The 23,920-nt window shown below is 38.7% G+C and overlaps 2 protein-coding genes across 2 annotated transcripts; one reads left to right on the forward strand and one right to left on the reverse strand.

Annotated features, from left to right (window-relative positions):
- The first annotated feature begins 193 nt into the window (after window positions 1-193).
- On the forward strand, window positions 194-13,636 carry dgat1a (diacylglycerol O-acyltransferase 1a). The gene is made up of 17 exons (XM_006787928.3): window positions 194-693; window positions 2,395-2,482; window positions 6,700-6,740; window positions 7,006-7,091; window positions 7,567-7,619; window positions 8,011-8,116; window positions 8,357-8,485; window positions 8,821-8,895; window positions 9,155-9,258; window positions 9,401-9,439; window positions 9,657-9,698; window positions 9,832-9,876; window positions 10,164-10,276; window positions 10,540-10,605; window positions 10,786-10,873; window positions 11,090-11,152; window positions 11,226-13,636. Exons 1-17 carry the CDS (start codon window positions 428-430, stop codon window positions 11,370-11,372), a joined length of 1,551 nt encoding a protein of 516 aa, XP_006787991.1. The 5' UTR covers window positions 194-427; the 3' UTR covers window positions 11,373-13,636.
- A 907-nt stretch (window positions 13,637-14,543) lies between these two features.
- cfap20 (cilia and flagella associated protein 20) lies at window positions 14,544-23,279 on the reverse strand. The gene is made up of 7 exons (XM_087834828.1): window positions 23,238-23,279; window positions 17,355-17,429; window positions 16,466-16,545; window positions 16,042-16,153; window positions 15,759-15,947; window positions 15,536-15,649; window positions 14,544-15,410 (listed from the first exon to the last, which is right to left on the reverse strand). The coding sequence occupies exons 1-7, from the start codon at window positions 23,277-23,279 to the stop codon at window positions 15,405-15,407; spliced, it is 618 nt and encodes a 205-aa protein (XP_087690954.1). The 3' UTR covers window positions 14,544-15,404.
- Between the last annotated feature and the right edge of the window lie 641 nt (window positions 23,280-23,920).

Here is a 23,920-nt window from a genome sequence, read left to right on the forward strand (position 1 = left end):
GATTACAGATTTGTAGTCCATACATGTGAGCGACACAGGCAATTATACTTTGTATAATAAATGTTGAGACAGAAATGTTCTTATGCAGTAACTTTTTTTATAAGGAAAAAAGTGAGTGTTTGTTTCGTAATTGCAAATAAGTAAGAAAAAAAAGGACAGGACACTGTGATTGCTTTATTTTATTTTTTTCTTCACGAACGGGGGATGTCAGCTGAAAATACAGAACTGGCAACCCTTCTGACAAATGCACCTTGAGCCGTCGTAATGAACCGCCCCTCTCATTACCAGCGCTCACATTGCAGGAGGAAGAACATCCCGCTGCTATTTGTTCAGCTCCTGTTGTGAAGTTACTGAGGGACAAACGAGCGGCGGGCAGTTTGACCAACAATGTCGAGCAGGTAGAAACAGCGTGACTGAAGCCGCGGAAATGAGCGAAACAGCCGAGACGAGAGGGCCCGTAACCCGCCGGAGGAGGACAACCATCACCAGCACCAAGCAAACCAAGAGGCAAGACGCAAGGGAGAAACCTTCACCGTGTTCCGCTAAAGAAAAAGCCGCAGACAAGGTCCAGAAGCATGCGAACAACAACGGCAATGTGGAGAAAGAAATGGGGAAGTCAACACAGCAGCAGCAGCTCGCAAACAGTCCGAAGAAACAGAGGAGTGCGGTAGAAGATATCAACGACATGCTCAGGTAACCTTTGACGTTAACGTTCCAGCATTACGTATAGACGTTAACGGTAAATTGTTAGCAGATGGGTACATCTCATACTCCTCCTCCCCTTTTCATTCATGTGTAATTTAGCCAGAGTCGTTATTCTTCCTCCATTGTTTCCTGTAGCTTAATTGCCGTTTCATGACAGGTTAGCGGGTACTTATTTCTTACAAAGCTGTTCTTGAGCTAGTGGGCATTTAAAAAAAAAAGACTCAGTTGCAGAAACCCAAAAGTTGCACTTAATCTTAACATTTCCATAAGCTTTAAATACCTCCTTTTGAGTTGCCTTCGTTCATCCCTCTTTTTTTCTGCATTTTCTACATTTCTTTAATAGCCTTGCATGAATGCAATCTGTGAGAGTCTGGCACAGGTCTGGGGAGCTTTTTTATTTCCAGCTTTATAAACAAACTGACATAACTTTCATTGCTTGCTTTTTTTATTAGCTGGAGTTTGCTCTTTTGCCAGGCCAATAATAAATAATTTAAGAAAATAGTCAGCAGATCGATGGAGAGTTTGTCTCAGATGTCTCTAATTTTGATGCAATATAAAAATGAATAATAGTAACAGACTTCTTTGGCAGAACACTCACTCACTTGTTGAACAGAGGTAGGGTAGCTTTGAGTTTGTATACAGGGTGTGTCAGGAGAACAGGTAGGGTATGACCGACCTTGCTGCAAACAATAGCCCATGCTTCACCCTATGGGCACCACACCAGCTTCTCAGATCTGCCTACCTATTTAAAGCATGCATTTCTTTAGGTTGAAGCCATGCCTTCTTGATTACCCCATGGAATTTCTACATCCTTGTGATTGGTGTGAAGGCCAGGGTCCTAATACGACACTTTAATACACAGTAAAAGGAAGGTGATTTTAATTTGTGATTCATTTTTATTTTAATTGGATCCCAGCCAGCTGGCGTAGGCAAGTGATGTGTTCTTGTGACACATGCTTTGGCAATAGCATGTCTACTGTTTGCATGCATTTCTGCACGTTTCTGCATGTTGAGTGAGTGTCCTGGCACTATGTTAAAAACCACTTTGGTTTTTCCTCCTTTCCTCCTTTATTTTTCCATCCTCTTGCCCTCTCTACAGTTTTCCTAACTCGCTGTTATTGCTCCATCTCCTCTGACCAGTCTTCTCCTTCTCTGTCCTTGTTCACCCTTTATCACATATGGCTGTGTAAAAGTTCCTTTATGGTTTCTTGATGAACAGCCTCAGTTTTCTAAAGTATAGATTGGGGGCAGTGCTATGTAAACCTTTTAACTGCAGTGTGTGATTTATCCACGTAAAAGCTGGTATAGAAATTAAATAATTTTCCTCTGATCCTAACTTGAAGTTGAGATTAACTTTAATGTCAGATTATACCACATTGTTAAGTGTATTACCACCAGGAAAGTGGTAATCGGTCCAAGAAAAATAAGCTAAGTAAGGGAAGTTCAGCATAGCTGGTCCTCAACATGAAGTCACACGTGTGTCATTTTTGAAGGATTTCTCAATGTGTTAATCATAAATGACTCACTCTGAGTTATCGGTGCATTGTAAGAGTTGTAAAATCAATCCTGTTTCTCTAACTAGATTTCCCCCCTTAGCTTGTGGAGACAGTGAGACAGGAAAGAGTGCTAATCATTTGATTATAGTCTAAAATTTAATGGTGAACGTGTCAACTGTGTGTTTTTCTGCAGGTGTCACAATCTACAGGAGTCTCTCTTGAGCTCAGCCAGCGGCTACAGTAACTACAGAGGAATCCTCAACTGGTGTGTTGTCATGCTGGTGAGTTAAACCTCATTACATGTCCACACAGAAATGAAAATGTATGCCACCGTTGCTTCGAAAACTGTGTAACATTTAGAAAGTTAGACCCCTCATTCACCTAAATCTTACTGGTCTGGACAAGGCTCATGCAAGAAATCTCAAAGAATTACTCTCTAATCTCAACAGCTCATGTATGGTTATTCTTATTCTTTGCCACCCCTCTCTCTCACTCACTCACTCAGCCACTCACTCACCCACTCACTCAGCCATCCAAAGTGTATAAAACTACTGCAGCAAAACAAAAGTTCCAGCCCACACAAAGTACACATCCCTCTGGGCTTGCTGTTAGACCTGTTGTTACATTGACTTTTTGTGACACATTAACTTGTCGTGTTGTCTGCAGGAACGCTGATAAATCGACTTTTGTGTTATCTCTCATAACACTTGCAGATTAGCCACATAAGTACTTTTTTTCTTTTTCTTTTTTTTGGTTTTGCTCTGGCCTGGGTTGCCATTTCTTGTAGATATTTCTATATTTTTGATAAGAGGCGTGTTTGTAAGCTACAGTTTAATCTCAGTGAGCTTGTTTGAACTTTCTCATCAAAAGTGAACTTTGTTAGGTGGGCTTATATTACGCGAGGTCTTTAATTTGATGGCCAAATTGTTTTCCTTTTATTAGTGATTTAGGACAGCGTGGCATCACAGTGGTTAACACTCTCTCCTCACAGTAAAAGGGTCCTGTCTTTTAAGTTTTTATTTGAGTTTTTTATATTGGGCAAACAAATAAATGAGCATCACGCAAAACATGCAACAAAAAAACAAGAGGTTGTGGGATTAGAATCACAGTAAAATAGAAAAAAAGTCATTTGCTCCAAGGTATGTAGATTTTTTAACAGTGTGAGTAAACACTTTTTTTTTTTTTTTGGCTAACCGCCCGTAGGACCTTTCAAATGGTGTTTATCTTTCTTTTAATTCATCTGGGAAAGCTGCAAAATAACATAAATAAATAAATTAGAACTCTGGAGATCATTCGTGATGATTCTTTCCAAAAAGGTTGACTCAAAATGCTTCAGCTCTAACTTTGATCTAACTGGACCCATATTTAATATTGTGGTAATTTCTTTACTGTAAATTTTTAGTGAGCTAACATCCTTAACAGTCATCAATTCTATGAAAAACTCAATTTTCTAGCTGTAGCAGGGACATTTTTATTAGTAATGACAAAGAAATTCCTTCATTCACAACAGCTCACAATGTTTGCTAGTATTGTTATTGTTAATGCTTGCTAGTTATTTGAAAATAACATTTGCTGGAGCTCCTTTTAAAATAATTGAAATGGTTTGCTACAGTGTATGCAAAGACTAACCATTGTGGCTGCATACTTTGTAGTACTACTAGCATTAATAACTAAATTGGCCAACCTGGCTTTCATACAGCAAGATACTTCTGTTGAAGTTAGCTGAATGCAGGCATTTTAATTAAATATGTCATGTCCCTCTGTGTTGAGGAGACTTCAGGACTGTTAACCTCATTTAGAAACAAGAGCTTCTGCCCCAGTCCAGTGAGGGAAGTGTTGGTGTCTGTCTCCAAGAGACAGCCTGCAGTGCCCCAGAGAATCCTGTCAGTTTTAGCCTTATAATAGGCATGTAGATTTAAAAATATCCAGTTAGCTGTAATCTACATGAAAGGGAATTCAACTCTAAATGTCCTGTGTGTGTGTGTGTGTGTGTGTGTGTGTGCTTGTGTGCTTGTGAGCTTGTGAGCTTTGCATATCCTTGTGTAGATGTACTTGCACGATTGCTCTGTCTGCATGTATCTATGCAGATTTCTGTATGTATGTATTTGGGTGGTTCTATGACGGGTTTATTCCCGTTTTTGAACATCTTTCACTTTGTGGTCACCACATACCCAACGGATGGTGTTCACTTTAGACGTTTTTCAGAGGATGCTTTAGGATCAGGCTGTAAAAATGTAAAGTGGACCCCCGGAGCCTTGAATGTGTGTATATTTAGGAGTTCAGTAAGTTGTGTACTTTGTCCTCGATAACAAGGACCATCAGATAAATTCCTAAAATGTCAGCTGTAGAAGTGCATGCTTCTAGAGATGGGAATATAGATGTATTTTGTGCCCTCTATGATTTTTTTTTTTTGATTTTTTTTATTTGTAAGATTTAACACAAAATAACAGGGAAAAACTAAGTTTTTAAGAAAATAGCCCAAAATACTAGTAAGAAATTCTTCTTGTGAGAGAAAACTCAATATTCTTGGTACTCCATCCTCTGCATTGCTGGCAGGATAAAATACTTCTCATGTTGTGTAATTACTGAGCTGGCATCATCTAGTATCCGAACCCTGGGAACAAAGTCTACATGGGATTTTAAGACTTCCAGAATACCTTTTGTTTATATTTGTCCTCAGCACCTGCATAGATTATTTGTTACCATTTGTTTTGATTTGTGATCTGATGAAAGTGATTCTGAGGTTCATGAAACATTTTTTTAAGCTTTGTTTTAGAATAGTCTTATTTTCTGATTGTCACCTGATGAATTGTGATCCATTTATAGAGACCTCTAAGAGAAGATCGCTCGTTCTGCTGCAGACCCATCTGCTTGGCAAATAGCTGCATACCAGATGTTGGTTTTAAGGTGTCCCTCTTCTCCAAAATCAGACCTGTTCATTTTCAATTCGAAAACTTCATTAGCTACTAACAAGGCACAGATGGCTGCGACCAGTTCTTCTTCAGTTTGTTGGTCATAGATGTGGGAAGAGTACCTGAGACTTAGAATGGTTCATTGCATTGTTCCAAGTGATTCGCAGACAAGTAAACCATGTAAATAGTTTATATGGCCACAGGCTGACAAGGTCAGTGTACCGTGACTTAACGCCTGTTTGAAGATTTGATCTTTGTTGTCACCTGTTTTCTCAGGGCATCTTTGCCAGAGGCCAGGTTCAGTGAACATCAGTGGCTTCTTTCATTGTTAAAATTACTATCCACCAGATCAGAGAGAGGGATGTTCATTTTGCATTATAGATTGTTCAAAGAAAGTACAAGTGGATAGAAGTAATATTTTGATTTAATAGTTCTATAGTGTAGTTTGATAGCTGTATATTATGTGATGAAAAAAAATATAGTCTTATTAATAGCATTTCATTTTCTAGAACATTACAAATGATAACAAACACAACATACACTATAGTAAAGTAGCTTTTGGACATATTAACCTTTTTCCTTCACCCTTCCCAGAGCGCAGAGATTTTTGCCCCTGTACCCAGCCCTTATCATTACTGTTAATTCATCCTCCCGAGAACCCTATGACCCTCTGATCCTATGACTTATAATATCCTGTGCTGATCAGTATTTTAATGGTGTGCATAGAAAGGGCAAATGGTAACAATGAAAAACACTGCAGTGGAAACTACTTGTTTCCACTGCAGGAAGTTGGGGGGAAAAAAGGCAAATCTTTGTAAAATCTTCAATGTTGCAATATTCTCTACAAACGTTGCTACAGTAAATGTGTGGCATGCTACAGTGGCCTCCTCTGTGCTGAAGATTACTGAGGTAAAGGTTACTGGTTTGGACTACAGACAAAACCACATTGCTGCCGGGGTTTGGCAAGCTGGTGGGGATATTCACTGCAGCATGACCCCATTAAGTGTCATACACCAAATGTCCTCATTATCTTAACTAGCTTAAGAAGCTAGTGACTAATATAAAAATGAACTAGAACTGTACAGATCCCATATATAATGTTGCTTCTTTAAATCGTGCAAAGTCTAGCGTTATCTTAGACTCTCTGATAGCCCCGATGGCTGAGATGAAGCTGGACTCTGAACTTAAATATACAATTTAATAATAAACTTGTTTTGCTCGACACTTTCTATCAGATCGCGCTTCAGCAGGGTGTCAATGTGAACAGCAGGAACATGTGGCTAAATTTAGCTGAGGATCTAATCTATTTATAACTCGGCATCTAACATTTTTATTTCTAATATCCTCCTCCTTAATGAATTCCAGCATAAGAATAAATGTGTTTTGTTTGTTTGTTTTCATCAAATTTGAATAGCAACAGTTTCAATGTGTATAAACAAACAGTTACATCTGCACGTTGAAGATTCAGACAAGTGTTTTGTTTTCTTTTTCAGCTTTTTAATGAAGAACAACTTTGAAAAATATGCTTTGAAATTTTTCTATAGTACGAGTCATGTTAATATTGTGTCCTGTTGCATCTTTCTCAGGTGCTGAGTAATGCACGACTTTTCTTAGAGAACATTATAAAGTGAGTATACACCTATATTTATGTAGCTGTTATTGGGGGGGTTGTTAATCAACAAGAGCTTACATATTGAGAACTGCTTCACGCCCAGAACAACTTGAACTGTTGCTGCAGTACAGATGTTCTAAGGCATGAGCTTGTTCCAGGTCTTAGGTTATGAAGCTTATTTCCTCTTGTTCCACATCAGCTTGTACAGGCTCCAGCCTTCTGCATCACTTTAAGAGATGACTTCCTATAGCTGTAAAATATATTTCTGTTCCTTTTTCAGGTATGGCATCTTGGTAGACCCTATCCAAGTAGTGTCCCTCTTCTTAAAGGACCCCTACAGCTGGCCAGCAGCATGCCTAATCATTGGTACGGAACCTTAATTTTACTGCACATGGTTATTGAGTTACAACCATGTGTTTATTTGTGACTTAAGGATTGAGATGATAAAATTCACAAACATGGTTTGTAGTTGTATTGCTGTGTAGTGGTTATTAACAGCTTCTTTAAGTACAAAAGGTGTAAATGGATCCAGCGTAATTAAGTTTTTCAGTGGCTCAAATGTGCAATGTTGCCACATAGAAGTGCAGTTCATGTGAGCCTCTGTGTATAATATATTTTGCTGATGATTGTTCAGATTTTATTTACTTGGATACAGTTGATTCTTGATGCTAATCAGTACTACGGTGAAAGCAGAACTTAAAACAAAGGTCGTATTTGAATGTTGTTCTTCAAATTCTCTTTTGAAGTTCGTGACTGAAATAAACAGAGTAATGATTGATTTTGATTTTTATGGCATAGCATCTCATAGAGTTTGAGTACTGTTTTTGTTTTTGTGTTTTAGTGTCCAATGTGTTCATCTTAGCAGCCTTGTACATAGAGCGGCGTCTGGCTGTGGTAAGTCCCTACACTAATATGATGTGTTTTTCTGTGTTGGATTAAATTTTCATTTAACTTGTGATGCTCAGTTCTTCTTCTGGGACTCTTTGACCTCAGTAAGCTTATTTGTTGATGTGATAACACTGTTTTCTTACAGTACAAAGAAAGTGGATTTGATTAGAAGGTTGTCATTCTGTGATCCCCCATGTGTGCTTGAAACGGGTGCTTTTCAGTTGCCGAAGTCTTCAAAGTAAATTCAACATCACAGCGCCACCTCTTTTTATACCTGCTCTTAAATCCGATAAGAACACTGAAGCTGATCCAGATTAGATAGCACAGTTCCTTAAGAGAAGAAATACTGAAAGTATTAATAAAATATTGCTTACTTTTTGTCCTTTATTCTTTCTAGGGCACAATCTCCGAAACTACAGGGCTGATTCTTCACTTGTTTAATCTGACATCCTTGTTAATCTTTCCTTCAGCCTCAATACTTACTGTGACCTCCATCACACCAGGTACAATATTTTTTTTTTTTTATGCTTTATTCTTTTTTACACAAGAGGAGTGGGTCTTCTGTTTAGAAAATTAGAACAAATGAGAGCAATAATGTCAAGTACTTTAAGGTGAATATGAGTGAGCCAGTGAGTTAATCTGTACACATACCCAGCTATGTTTGGTTCATTATTTATTTATTACGTACCATGTCATCTATTGCACACTGCTAGTGACTTGTACATTGTCTGTGTCTGTGTCAGTGGGTGGTGTGCTCTCCTTAGGCACCTACACAGTGCTGTTTCTCAAGCTGTACTCCTACATGGACTCCAACAAGTGGTGCAGAGAAATCAGACACGCCAAAGCTAAAAGAATGACACGATCATATTCGTGTAAGTATATTAGCATAGGAACTGCTGGGCTGTTGAGTCATTGTGACTAAGTTCAACAAAACGACTCATATCTGTGAATGAATTCAGTAGATGATTCATACCTGCAGAGATTTATTGCACTGTTTTGCTTATACTGCCATCTAGTGGTGGCATAGTAACATGTGCAACTCTTTCATAGAATAGCTGGTGCTATTTCAATTGACCGTGGATCAAAGCTGGATCTGCATCTGTAGCTATATTACTGTGGATTCATTTTAATACACAATAATGAATAAAATAAAATTGAATGATGCTTGAAATTCTAATTGTTGTGCCTATTCATCTGCCACATTCAGGTCCAATTGTGGCACAGTCCAACGGGTCAGCGGCTAACACCAATGTCTCCTACCCAGGCAACCTCACACACAGAGGTAACAGACTGCACAGTTAGTGCAGATGGACATTGCTACCAACAACAATGAGAAAGAAAATTAGCGGGTCAAAATATTTGCTGTGTAAATATTAACTTAAAGTAGGGGCTGAGGAGTATCTCTTTGTATATCCAGTAAATGTCGTTTCTCACAAGGTCTTATTTATTTTTTTAAACAATCCAATATCAAAGTCAGAAAGTGTAGGATCAAGTCATTAATGTGACACTTTGATGTGACCTGTTTGTGTGTTTGTCTTTAGACATGTACTACTTCATCTTTGCACCAACTCTCTGCTACCAGCTCAACTTCCCACGGTCTCCACGGATACGCAAAAGGTTTCTGATCAGAAGACTTTTTGAAATGGTGAGAGGAAACGATCAGAAACACAGTCCCAAAATTTTAGTTAGTGACCTAATTATAGTGACAGAAAATGAATCGCAATCCCAAACGAGGAGATGAATGTGTGAATGTTTTATTTAAATCTTAACGTGTTCTTTTCTTCCAGCTTTTCCTCATGCAGTTGTTGGTGGGATTAATACAGCAGGTATGAAACCTTTGAGCTGGAAAATGCTGCCTGCAATAAATATATTTAGATTTGACTTATAGTTTGTTTTCTGTAGCTGATTGTTTATCTGTCATTCTCTTACATTGTTTAGTGAAAATCTGAAATTGTGATATGCCTAGTTCAAACACATTTCTTCTTTGAGTATATTGTGGGAAAGCGGCAAAAAAGAAACCTAACCTAAGTCTGTGTCTTCCAGTGGATGGTCCCAAGTGTTCAGAACTCAATGAAACCGTTCCAGGTGTGTATAAACACAGAGACACTCACCACATCACTTACAATGGATCCAATAAAAGAAGAGTCAAAAAAATATTTGCCTGTAACTGGAGCGGTCTTATAAAGAAAAGGTATCATTTTTTTGTTACTTCTTAAAGGAAATGGACTTTTCTAGGATGGTGGAGCGGCTGCTGAAACTAGCTGTGAGTATCTAGACTGCACATCAGAGACTTTATCCGTGATCTATTATTAGTGATCTAAATTAAACGCTCAAATGAATCCCTCTATTCTGGTGTTGTGTGGTTTTTTTGTTTTGTTTTGTTTGTTTTTTTTGTATTATTTTAACATTTTTAAAGTGAAATTTATTCTGTGCTCATCTCAAAAGAGGTCTCAAGAGTTACATTTGTTAGTCAACAGTAGTTCAACCTTACCAACCTAGACACCTTTTCCTCTCTCCTCTCTAATCCTCCCCCTGGCTGCCTCCTCCCAGGTTCCTAACCATCTAATATGGTTAATATTCTTCTATTGGTTTTTCCATTCCTCTCTGAACTTTGTGGCAGAGCTCCTGCAGTTTGGAGACCGGGAGTTCTACAGGGACTGGTGGTGAGTCATCAAGCATACATTTTCTGTGTGACTCGTCTCATCTTTCATTTATTTCTCTTTTGGTTTTTTTGGTTTTTTGCTTCCATTTTTCTGTTACTTTAATATGTTGTTGTAGCAGTCTGTCAAATGTAGGAGAAGTGATGGTGTTTCCAAATGCAACAGATGATGTATCACATAGGTTTCAAAGAGTGTTTTCCTAGGAATATTGATTCAAATCGCACTGCAGTTTTGACATCAGTTCCTTAAACTGCTCTTGATTTCAGGAACTCTGAGACTGTCACATACTTCTGGGCCAACTGGAACATCCCAGTGCACAAGTGGTGCCTGAGGTGAGCAGCAAACTCTGTAATGACAAGTCTTTTTTTTATTTTATTTTATTTTTTTTTAAATCAGTATTGCCACATGGTTTGATTGGTTGGCTTCAGTCTCATTAATAGTGCATGTATAGTTATATACCCAGATATAAAAAGAAAGACCAGGAGTCATTTGTCTGTTTCCCTGTTTTGCAGACATTTCTATAAGCCAATGTTGAGGAAGGGGGTGAACAAATTTCTGGCTCAAACTGCTGTTTTTCTGGCTTCTGCCTTTTTCCATGAGGTAAATGAGCAACATTTAGCCTCAAACACCTTTGATGGCTGTTTTTACTTCTGTATGTGAAGCAGACTGTTTTTACTAAATGTTTTATTCCTACATGAAGGCAGAAATTCAGAGGTTCCTGGTGCATGCACAGAAAGAAGAGTTGCTAGCTTACAGCATCACTGTTATAAATGCAACTGCTGAGTTCTAAAAAAGGGAATCTATTTCTTTCCTCAGTACCTGGTGAGTGTTCCTCTCAAGATGTTTAGACTGTGGGCATTCATGGGAATGATGGCTCAGGTAAGGCCCTATATTTATTTCATTATATACTGAGGCATACACATGCATTCACCTCTGACTTTAAACCCTTCAGGTTCCTCTGGCTTTGTTCGTAAGTCGCTTCCTGAACGGAAACTACGGCAACGCGGCCGTGTGGATCTCACTCATCATTGGACAGCCCATCGCCGTGTTGATGTACGTCCATGACTACTATGTCATTCATTACGGGAGCACTACATAACACAGGACAGACACCCACACACCAGTCTGCAGAACACGGCAATAAGGTATTATAGAGCAGGTTCAGGGGAATCCATGGCAAGCTGATGTTTATGAAGCTGTTGAAGCATTGGCACGAAAGTTGTGACTTCATTTTTGCACATTAGAAAACCATCAGGAAATGATTTTGGATATTTAGGAGTCCTGTCTAGTCTCACACTGCACCCCTGTCAGCCTCCAACTGTGCGATCCACTGTACAAAAACAAATATATGGTGCTAGTGGTTTAATCTACCGTTCATTGACTCAATGGTTAGACTTCTTTGGGGGTTGGGGACTCCTCTGCTTTAATACATTCATTTTAAAAGTGGGAAGACTAATAAAAACCACACGCTCCTCCGCTCAGTAGTGAATGTTTAAGAATGCACATACCAGCAGGTGCAACAAGTGTGAACCACTGCCAACTGTGCACAAGCTACAGCCTGGATCCAGAATCCTTTTTCCAGAGAAACTATATGAAAATGGGGATTCTATATCAGGGGCTGAGGAGCATCTCTTTGTATATCCAGAGGCAACACTTTTAAATGTTAAAGCCAGTAAACTTCTACAAGCTAAAGCCTGACATCCTGGTCGACCACTTAAGAATCTCCAGGGCTTGACATAGACCAGACTGACTTTTGCATGTATCCTTGGATGCAATATAACTTCCAGTATTACGGACGGTATATTAAAAATGACACCGAAAATGTCCGAAGGTAGAAAACTGAAGGAAACAAGGATTCCTCTCCAAAAAGACTGAGCACCAGGACGTTGATGTGGATTTATTTGTACATTTGTATGTCACACAAAATCAATGCAAGCTTTGAGCGGAAGAGCACGTGTTGCTGGCTTACTTGCCTTGGCTTTATCATCATCTTGTGTCTGCACTGCCTTTGATTTGTCGAGTTTATTTTATAGTTTTGCAGTATTGTATTTGCTGGATGTTTGATTGTGCCATTTTGAAATCACATGTGGTATTTTGTGTTTAAACTAATGATTTAAGTGTTTGATTTGCCAGATTGAACCAATGAATGTTTTTTGCACTTGAGATGCATGCAGTTAACTGAAGCAATAGATTTCAATGGATGCATTATTTTAAGTTGTATCAATCATGTAAAGAAAACAAATTTGTGCTGAGATTTCTATGTTCTGTAATCTGCTTGTTGACGTTGCTGTTAAAAGGGAAAACTGAAGCTGCATTAATTTAAAGAAAGCAGTTGAAACAGCCTGATCACGTTGGATGATTTACAGTATTTGTTGAGTCCATTTCTTTGATCTAGATATTGTCAGAACATGACACTACTGCCAGTGTGGATAACATACCATAAATTGATGTAGGAAGATATTCTTATTTTATCAATCTTTCAGAGATAATTGACAGCCTTTTGTTTAAAAATGGTTGCATTCTTTCCTTTTTGATCATAATTCAGGGAAAAACAGTCCTTGAACACCAGTAATAGAACTGAGTGTTGGCATTCCTTACTGAATACTAAGTGCCTGCTGTAAAAAGGAGGGGAAAATGCTTGCATTTAAAATGAAGAAAAATGCTGTTAGATTTGATGCCAAATACTTGTAATATAATCCAAAATGTAGGAAAGGTAGTCTTTTATCTATGTAGCAAGTGGGCTTCTTTGTATGGTATGGTGATTTGTGCGGGAGCCTAAGATTTACTGCACTAAGCTCAAACTGAAATATTTTACCAAATCTCAGTTTTAAAGCTATAATTTTGTTTTCCTGAAAACACAAAAGTAAAGCATCATTCTGATCACTTTTAGTATTTCATTGCACAAATGACACTTTTTATATCCTTTTTGTCTGACCCACTTTCATCTGCAAATGTGACCCAGTTCTGAATTTTGTCAGACGTGACATACGGTTATTGTGTGACACCAGAGTTAACATCTGAGAAGAGGTTTTTTTTTGTTTTGTTTTTTTGTTTTTTTTCTCCCCTAAAAACTTGTTTCTACATTTACAAACCATGTATCTAAATAACATGAGCTTGCTGAGGAAAAACAGAAAATGCGTACTTCAGTACAATCGATAGAATGAGGCATCCAAAGCAGTTTGAAGGTGTTTCTTCGATATTAGTTAATGTTGAGGTGTGTGTTTTGTTTTTTGATGCAATATGTAAAATTGAATATATTGCTAGTTTTGCTCATGTGTACAGAAATCCAAAGTGAAGAAAAAGATTATCTTGGAAAGGCAACTGTCACTGAAAACGTGTGGTGTTTGATTAAAAAAAAATCATTTATCTGGTTAATGGACTTGTCTGTTTGTGTTTCATTAACTCTTTCCCCCATTTGGTGACCTCCCCTGAGTTTTGACGCCACAGTACATATCAGTGAAGATGTGGTTTGTTGGCTATTTGAATAGCTTCCAGGTTTTTCTAAGAGTAATTACATAGGCAAAGACCACCCTCACAAACTTCTGATGCAAACCCATTTTGTTCTATAAGCAGGCCTGAAATATGGCAGAAATGAAAAGGGCTTCTAGGCCAACTTCTAGTAGGTTTTCAGTTGGTAAAGACTTAAAGAAGTAGTGTGCCTCCTTCGGTTTTTGACAAATAAGATGATTGTCCTAAATCCTGTACTTAATGTTATAGCACATCAAAAGAAGTTGTGGTAATCATTCTTTATAAACTTAAAAGCAAGGAGCATTATTAGCAGAGACCCTGTGATGATGTCTTTTGATCCATCCTCCATTCTATCTGCTCAAAACTGCTCAGCTAGAAGCTCATGTTCACAGTACAGTCTGTCGGGAAAAATACACCCTCTACACCCGCTGCTTACCTTCTAGTCCCACATTTGAAAAGGTTTGCTACCGATGCTCTATAAGATAGACAAAACGTGCACTGTGAGGTGTTTTTAAACATCCTTGAGCTCACTCCATAGACATTACGCACTTTGAGACCCTTCAAGCAGTTGCTACGCATATCGCTGGTTGCTATTGCACGTGATTCGTTTGTTTACGGGTTTTCGTTTCCCTTATACTAGTTCCGAGTGAACCCCTCCCCGCCCCCCGTCTCGCTTAATTTGAGGAAATAATTATTGTATGAATCTTTATAAAAAAAAAAAAAATCTTCATTCTATTTTGTGTAGCCAGGGAACTGATCCATAAACAACTCGGTTGAGGTGGTAACAGAAAACCTGAAGATATTTTTTTTTCCCAAAAAACTTTATTACATCCTGGTAATAAACAGCATAGGTAATAAATACACCTGAATAAAACACAGAAGAAGCAAATGAAGCAGATCAAGCAGAAAAAGCCTGCCTAAGACAAACAGACTAGAGCTTGATAATGTTCACATAAAGGCTTTTATCTAAGCACACATTCTGTTTTATAGATATTTATTTTGTGAAGAAACCAACGTAACCATACAAAATCTAATATTAGAATTATTAATATTGTAAATGAACAGGTGTGGTTATGGAATTGGGCTAGAAGTAGTTAGCCTAATCGAAATAAATGTCACAATCATCACAGCATCTAAACATATTTCTATAATAGAGAGCCAAATCTGAGAAACCTTTTAGCAAATATAAAACTACTGACATGTAAAATAACAGGATTAAAATCAGATAGAAGCAAGTGTCAGGATCTTATTTGTTTAAATGACCAGAGGTAAAGATTATATTTTGTTCCTGTCAAGTGTTATAGCTTTAATAGCAACAACAATTTATTGAAACTAAGTCTTTCTGCTGATATTCATACCTCTAGTACAAGGGAAAAAAATAAAGGGATTCTGCATTGTGTCAGAAGGAAATATAGACGAGGGCATAAGGTGGTCACATTCATAAACACTGTTTAGGATGCACAGGATGGTGGCAAACTGGAAAAACCCCAGATAATGGATCTTTTGGATATCTTTTTAAAGCAGTGCAAGGAAACATCAGACCAGACTTGAATGTGCAGAGACTCACAAAAAAGTCAAAACTAAATGTCACACTGAATCTGCATAATGTTGTCACAACTAAAACTCCAAGTCACATCGGGGGGGCTGCACACCGCAAGAAGCTCTACTGCTGCAAGACACAGACAGACAAGTGTTGAACTTCTACACAACATTTTTACAGACTGAGAGCTGAAATGGTAACTTTTTGACTGTAACACTGTATTAGCGTTCACGTATATGGAGAGATGTACTAACCTTGGCCTTCTGATTCTGGACAGGCAGGTAGAGTTTAAACTCAGCTGGAAGCTCATCCTCAGAGTACAGTCTGTCGGAGAAATACACCCTCCTTATCCGACAGTTAGCATGAATCTGAGGGGGGAAACAGAGCAGATGTTAAAAAGAGAAAAAGGAATATTGCGCCAAATTCTTACTATAGAGAAACAGGAAAGACTCAGAGGTTCCTCATGTGTGCACTAACCTGTACACGTAGCGTCTCTGTGTAATTGGTTCCATAAGCCCTCCTGGTGAAGTCGGACAGGTTGAACTGAATCTGGTTCCAGCCGTCATCGAGCCTCATGGGCATGGTGCAGATGAAGGGCTTCACCCTCGTCGTGCTCTGATAGTTACTCGCTCGAAACCGCCGGCGAACGTTTTTATCGTCCAGAACCTGAGAGGGAGATTTGAGACACACGTAGCACCAGGTCTATGGTAGATTCCCAGACTGTATGTTAGCCAATCACAAAGCATTTAAATGTCTCTACCTGGACCTCAAAGGTGAAATACTTCTTGAGGTTCTTAATGATCATGACCAAAAAGGGAAGTTTGATTCCCAGGGTCTTCTTGGGGTCTGCAGGGCATGTTATGTAGGTGGTGCTGTAGGGAGGACAGAGTTGATGAAGCTAGGATGGGCGAGACTTAAATAACGGATTTATCTCAGTTATTTAACACGACAAAAATATTAAAGAAAGTAAATCTAATTACTCTGCCTGGCATCTACATGATACATTAATGTGCATCCAAGAGCTTGAAAAAACGAATATCATGTTAAATATGCCAGGACTGCAATAGTGTTTATAATTATATAATTGTGTATATTATTATAATTTTCAGTTTACATATCCTGTACATATCGTAGAACTGAAAATAAAGTTGACCTTTGATTAATAAATAAACAGACAAACTCACCTGACATTTGCTCCCTCAATCTCCAGCACATTCGAATGTATGTCATTGTCCGGGACTCTCTTTATGTGACCGTTCCTCACCTGTGAAAACCCAGAAATAGATTTGTTCCATTATTTTCAATGGAGAAATTAGGATGTTTCCCAGAGTGTTTAGAGTGCTGTATGGTGTACCAACTGTAAACCCCCCTGAATCAGATGTGGGATATCGAAGCAAAACTAATGAAAGAAGAAGGCATGTCTCATATCTAAAGTCAGATTCATCAACCAGGGACTGGGACTGCCCAATCCGCAAAGCACTGAACTTAATACTTGCTTTTCAAGCTTTGAGTTCTTCTATTCAACTGTCGCTAAGGGGGGGGGGGGGGTAGAAATGACTGAAAGATTAATAGGCTCTGTTTTGAGTTTTGTTCAAAAAGGAATGAGTTCATATAGGAAAAAAATATATCACATATGAAGGACACGTTAAGCTAGGTTTTTAATTAAGCAGCAAGGCAGAACAAAATCAGGGCTGTATCAAGACACAGGGACTAAACCCCAATTCAACCAGACCAAGAACTGATCCGGAATTAAAACAAGACTACAACAGTTCAAAATCAGGGCTACTGAGGACTTAACCAAGACAGAACAAGAATCAGAACTAGATGATAGTAGCACTAAAAATCATCATAGACCTGCACTACACTTATTTTTTAATTCTACCAAAGAACACTATTTAGATTGAGAAAAGTTTATATAATTATTTAGCCTTGTTGTGCAAACAAGCCTGCATAACTTAATAAATGTAGAATTTGAAAAATAACAAACCTAAAAAGAAACACTAGGTACATGAGTACCTATGATTAAGGTGATACTTTTGGTAAACAACCATTTGACTAACATGTGTGTCTCACCTGCTCTTGTTCCATCTCTGTTCTGTCCCCATTCTCCTCTCTCTCCCTCTCTGTTCCTCTCTCTCCCTCTTTGTGCTGACAATCATCAAATATACAGAAACCAGATATTTACATTAGAGATGGACCGATCCGATATTACGTATCGGTATCGGTCCGATACTGACGTAAATTACTGGATCGAAAACTTACGACATGGCGTAACTCGGCTCATAACCGTAGCATGTAGGAGCAGTGTGCTCACGTGATAGAGCGGCTGTGTGTATTTGTAGCCTCGCTACCAAACCAGCATTTCATCTCCGATGAAGTGATCCCACAGAGAAGTAAAGCAAGTGTGTAAGTTCATCTCTGAATGTTTGTAAAGCATTCCCACATTAAGCTTAACAACCGACATATGGAGCGACTGCCTCTTCTCTCACTCCTTCCCTCTCCTGTTGCTACTTCAATCATGAAACTACTTAATGATCAGCTGATCGGCTTTTCTGTCACGAGTCCGTCTCTCTTCTTTGTTTTTGGCCCACTTTGCGCCAGAAAGAGGAAACCAGCGGCTGAACAACAGCAGCACGTTTAAGCTTGATAATCTGTTGTTAGAATTTATTTAATATTACTTTCTACACCAGGATCCTTTTCTACGTAGCTGACGGCTGGTAACTGTGCAGGGGCGGATCTAGCAAAGTTTAGCCAGGGGGGCCGATAGGGCATGAACAGGGAAAAGGGGGCACAAAGACATACTTTTCTTTCTTATTCTCATTTAAAATGTCTAGCTTTTAATAAATAATTATCTGAATCTTACACCCAAAGTTTTAATCTTGTGTAAAATGTATAGAAGTCCATTACTGTATATAGTAACTGTTAAGTCTAATATACCCTAGTAAGCTATACTACCTTTTCCTTTGGGAAGGTACCATCTGTGTGGTCTGCAATTCTGTTGAAGAAAGATGTTGAATCTATTTAATTATTCTTGAAAAATAATTTATTTCTGTGCATTTTTTTTCACACTGCATCAACTTAAAGTTGATTACGTCGATTAAGCATCATGAGGTGGAGGGTGGGGGGTGGTTCCCTATTTTTTTTTTGCTGGGAGTTTGCAACCCTATTAGTTAGGTTGCTTAATATTTCTGCTAAGTACTCTTTAAAATACCAGAATAGGGAAGATGGAGTAGGTTTAAGTTTATTAGATTGATCAGTATTGCTGAACTATGAATTATTTTGTTGTATTTTTTACATACAGGTATAACAGAATAGCTTTAGTGTTGTTGTTTATTTAAACTTGAGTATGAACTTATACAAAATGCAGCAAGATATTAAAAAAAACAATTTTATTGATTAAAAAACACACTATATCGGATTCATATCGGCAGATATCCAAATTTATGATATCGGTATCGGACATAAAAAAGTGGTATCGTGCCATCTCTAATTTACATACTCTTCAGATAAAAACACTTTTTTAATTGTAACATCAAATCAGACTAAATGTTTGTTTTTTTTAGATTGATAAATATACAAACATATTTGTTAACTTTAAGAGTAAAGAGAGAAATTGTCTGTATTTCTTAATTGCAAATGGCACCAAATTGTATATAAAATTGAGCCAAACTTATGGAGGTCCACAATTCTTTTCCAGGTGTTTTGGTCTTTTCCCATGTTAAAGAAACAGGCTTTGTGTTTTGCCTTATATGCATCCACAGGTGTGCCACCAATTTACTCACATGGACTCTACTAACCTATCAGAAGCTTCTTCAGCTCAGAATGGAATCGTCTGGAGTTTTCTTATTAATTAACAATAAACTTAGTGTACATGTACTCCTAAATTTGGTGAAAGTGATAAAAAATAGACAGCTCTGTCTCTCTTTATTCTGACATTTAACTAATTCAAAAGATATTTAAATATTTATTTAACCAAAACAAAACAAGTTTACTCTAAATTGATGTTGTACAGTAAAAAAATGTTCTTGTGTTTTCCATAAAGTGTATGTAAATATCTGGTTTCAACTGTGAATATACTGCTGTGTATTGAAATTCCTCGTTTTGCATAGAAATATACTGAACAACATACAAAGCATAATATATAAAATACTACCAGAGTTTTTTCTTTGAAAGAAGCCCCTTATGTCCATTCTTGTATATCAGTGCATTACTGAAACCGATTTATTTAGCTGTGGAGGGTAACAACTGAAAATATGAAATAAACACACATGTAAGCTAAGACTCTCTAAAGAAACAGCATTGTTGTTGTTCAGCTTTTCATTTTGCCATTTGTTGATTCACTCGAAGAGCAAGTAACATAATATGGGTCAAGTGATCAGTTTGATATCAATCTTTTGTAATACACCGTCATATTTACATTATTTGTACAGTACGAATGATTTGCTTTGGTACCTGGTCGAACTTCAGTTCTCCTCTGTCTGCCTGGCTGCGTTTCTCTAACAGCGCACTCGCAGGCAGCAGGTGCCCTGCCCCGCTTAGTGCCTGAGCTCGGATCATACCAATATTAGGGGGGATTTACGCACAGTCGTAAATTCCCACAGTGTGCACTATGTGCTTCGAATATTGTGTGTAGTTTTTGTTTTATACAGTTGTCAGCCAGGCGTCTAACTATGAAAAAATTACACTCCAAAAGACCCCGGGCTTCTGAAAAAAAACAAAAAACCAACCCGGGCTTAAGCCCAGTAAGCCACCCCCCGCTCCGCCACTGGTGCCGCCCGACCTCCGGGTTAGAGATCAGTTGTTGCTTCAGAGGAGTTGAAATATCCTCTTTTTAGGATAGGAAAACATCCGACTGGGTTGTGTGATGGGTGTACTGATATGGAGACGGTTGAGCATGTACTCCTTAGTTGCAGGAAGTATGCAAGTCACAGGAGGGTGATGTGGGGTGAAATGAGTGGTGGAAGGGAACTTACGTTTGAACGAGTGGTTAAAGAGTTAAGTCATGGTGAAGGGAAAGTGGTGGTTTTTCGTTTTTTGAAAAATACTGGTCTCATCAAGAGGATCTGAGGATTCAGGAATGACGGACGATTAACAGCCAGGAGGTGGCAGTAATGCAACAGTTTTGGATGCAAGCTGCCGTTAAACTTGACTGAAGAAGAAGTTTTGAAATATCTCTGGATCTTGCTTATGGGAAAGGAGAGACAGGATACTGACAGATGGAGTGGTGTGGCGTGTGCAATGATGCAGACCGTGAAGAGAGAGCTTGGCATTAAGGGAAACTGTCAATTTACCAGTCGCTCAAAAGAATAGAATCGTGGATACAAGCAGCAGAAATATTCCCTCAGAGCTAGGGTGAGGAGCTCAGACACGCTGGAGAGATTATGTCTCTTGGCTGAGTTTGGGAACGCCTCCGTGTACCCCCGGACAAGGTGATGGGGAATGCGAAGTCTGAGTCTATCTACTTAGAGTGCTTTCTTGCAACCTGGACTTGGATACGCGGCAGAAAATGAATGGATGGATGGATATCTCATGTCTCAGATCATTTGTCACCACTGCATAGATGGCCATGCAGAGAGGACTGCAAAGCTCATACTTGAATATCTGACCAGCAACAACTCCTGTTTAGCACATTAGCCCGTAAAACCGTGTGAATGGTACCAATGACTCAATCAAGCGAATGTAACTTCAATTACTGATGTATGACTCGGCTTAGCAACTTAGCAGCACTGCCTCCATGGCTACCCTGTATCATGTTGCTTCTACAAGTAATCAACAAGAACTGCGCGTCGTGATTTTAAAGTGCATCTAGAAAACGTCCACAGCCATAAAACAGTGCGAAGTTTAAAAGCGGCGTGAGTGCACATGATGCAAGCCAGTTTTAGCCCCGCTCGCTAAGCCAACATACAGCTCCCTGCTTCTGTTCTGAGCGACTGCTTACCTTTTTGTCCCATATCTGAAGAGGTTTGCTGCCGATACTATATAAAATAGACAAAAAACCGCTCTGGAATGTGTTTTTAAACATCTTCTTTGGGCTCAGCAGACAGTCAATGTGCACATACTGTAACCGCTTCTAACTAAAGCTATACGTTTGTTTACAGGTTTAATTCCCGCCTCCAACTTTTCTGTTTCCGTGTGCTAGAATATAAACCGTTCCGCTAACAGAAACTACCACGTTGGCACTCAGAATAAAAAAGAGAAATCGGTTTCACTGAGTGGTCGAATATCCCCACACGGTGTGAAATCAGAAAGAAGGCAGCGGATGTCTCGTTTTTATTTTGGTGTTGCTGGGGAACGAAAATCATCTGACGTTGTTCATGCCGGTTAATAACTGCTGACGCTTCTCGGTCGCCGTGGTAACGGTGTAAGCTTAAAGCGCAAGCGTTTAACATAATGTCGTCTAGAAGTCGCCGAAATAACCAAAACAACTTTCACGTTTGATGATTTTTGTTTCAGTGACTGAATGCATGATATAACAAAAACTCCCTAATCATAAACTAATTCAAAATGATATCTTGAGCTGCCCGATTCTCACCGCCTGCAGCCGGATCCATATGCGCGTCTCCAAAGAATTTTAAGACTTATCTTTAGTTTAGAGAGATGAGCTTTCACACATAGCTTCCATAACCAAGTAGGGCCGCACAGCTCTGATCCTCCATTACAGCTGTCAGGATATTACCTGTACAGTTCCTGTAGAGGAATGATGCAGCATTAAACAAGGCACCCTAGAGCTACTGGAGTTTCCGCTGGTCTGTAGAGGTGGGAGGATCCATCCAAATATTAATAGTATTAATACCAACTAAATATTGCCATCAGAATGACACTAGCACAATGGGACTGATACTTTGCTTTAATTATCTTAAGTTCAGTATGTAGCCCACCTAATTATAAAAGTAAACCTCTATGCACTATGAAAAAATGTATCAACCTTTTTGTCATGTCTTTCTCTTAAATCCGTTTTATTTATAGCCTGTAGCACATTGAAACAACAGAAGTTGACCCAAAGTGCTTTAAAGACAGATTCCAAGTCTAAGACCCCCCCAAAACCCCTGTTTGAAAATACACGAAAAGCTGAAAGGTGTGTTTTGCTGTGTTAACTCATCACTCATCACATCATTAAAATGTGTTCAGGAATTGCAAATTCAAATTGATTTATCTCATAAATCGCGACACACTGCTCTCCCCTAAATAAACTGGCTTTATGGGTTAAGTTAAGTATTGGTATACTAACCTTGTATTTACTTGGTATCGGATCTATTCCTAAACTTGCTGTGTCACACAGCAATAATGGTCTTTCTTTCACTTTCTTTTCTTTTCTTTCTGAATGTTTTTTCTTTGGTTCATCAGAATTTACTCAGGTACAGTACCAGTCACAGCGACCCAGATGCTTAATAATATTATCTGACGTCTTACCTGTCCATAGAGACCAAGATTATTCATGTTGATCTGATAATAGTGTAGCTACTCTTTATTTATTTCGGGTATTTCCTTACACTGACAGAAAAGTGGGTTGACGTTGATGTTGACATCCCTGTTTTAGGCGAACATCATGTTTTAGGATTTAATGAGTTTCTAAACTTAATACTGAAGTAATGATTCTAAATGATGTTTTAACTATCATTGGGTCCTGCAGTAGATATCAGGACATTATCAGTCCATAATGTAACATATCATTGAACCATGACACCGCCTTTGAATCCTACCTTAAAGAGCATTCATCTGACGGCCATATCCTCTGCTTTTTCTGACTAATACATTAGCCCCACTGACCTAAAAAGGCAGATAGAGTCTAGTCCAGCCACCATCCTATCTTATTTAACTCCAGTTCTAGAAAATGAAATCATCTTTTTGAAGTTTGCCTATAAGACAGCTCCATCTTTATCCAACCTCAGCTGTTCATTTTTAATCTTGGATCCTGGTCACCCCCCATTTAAATCTTAACATCTTCAACTCTGCTACCTCCACCTTGGTCTCTTCTGCCACCGTCTCCAAACCATACATTAGGGTAGGTCTCACCACAACCTTATAAACCTTCCTTTTCACTTTTGTCACCATCCTTCAGTTACAAATCACCCCTGAATCTTATTTTCAGCCTGCCTGCACTCTCGCGTTCAACTCTCTCATGCAGTGTCTTTTGCTTTCGATAGCTGACCCCAACTATTATGGGGTGGCTGTAGCTCAGGAGGTAGAGCAGGTCACCTACTGATCGGAAGGTTGGTGGTTCGATCCTTGGCTCCTCCAGTCTGCATGTCAAGTATCCTTGGGCAAGATACTAACCCCAAGTTGCTCTCCGATGCGTCCATCGGAGTATGAATGTGTGTGAATGTAGTTAAATTGCACTAAGTATAGATAAAGTGCTTGTGAGAATGGGTGTGATTGGGTGAATGTGGCATGTTGTATAGAGCGCTTTGAGTGCTCCGAGAGAGTAGAAAAGCGCTATATAAGAATCAGTCCATTTACCATTTACCATTACTATTTAAACTCATACACCTTCACTACCTCTACTCCTTTCACCTTCAGTGTTCCCCCGTCTCCCTCTCATTCATACACATGTATTTAGTCTTACATTTACAATGACTATTCTTTTCTTTTCTATTCTATTCTATTCTTGCTTTTATTGCCTTTCATTCATTTTCTCTCCA

Source organism: Neolamprologus brichardi, chromosome 22, assembly GCF_056152115.1.
Source record: "Neolamprologus brichardi isolate AB-2024 chromosome 22, ASM5615211v1, whole genome shotgun sequence".
NCBI lineage: Eukaryota > Metazoa > Chordata > Actinopteri > Cichliformes > Cichlidae > Neolamprologus > Neolamprologus brichardi.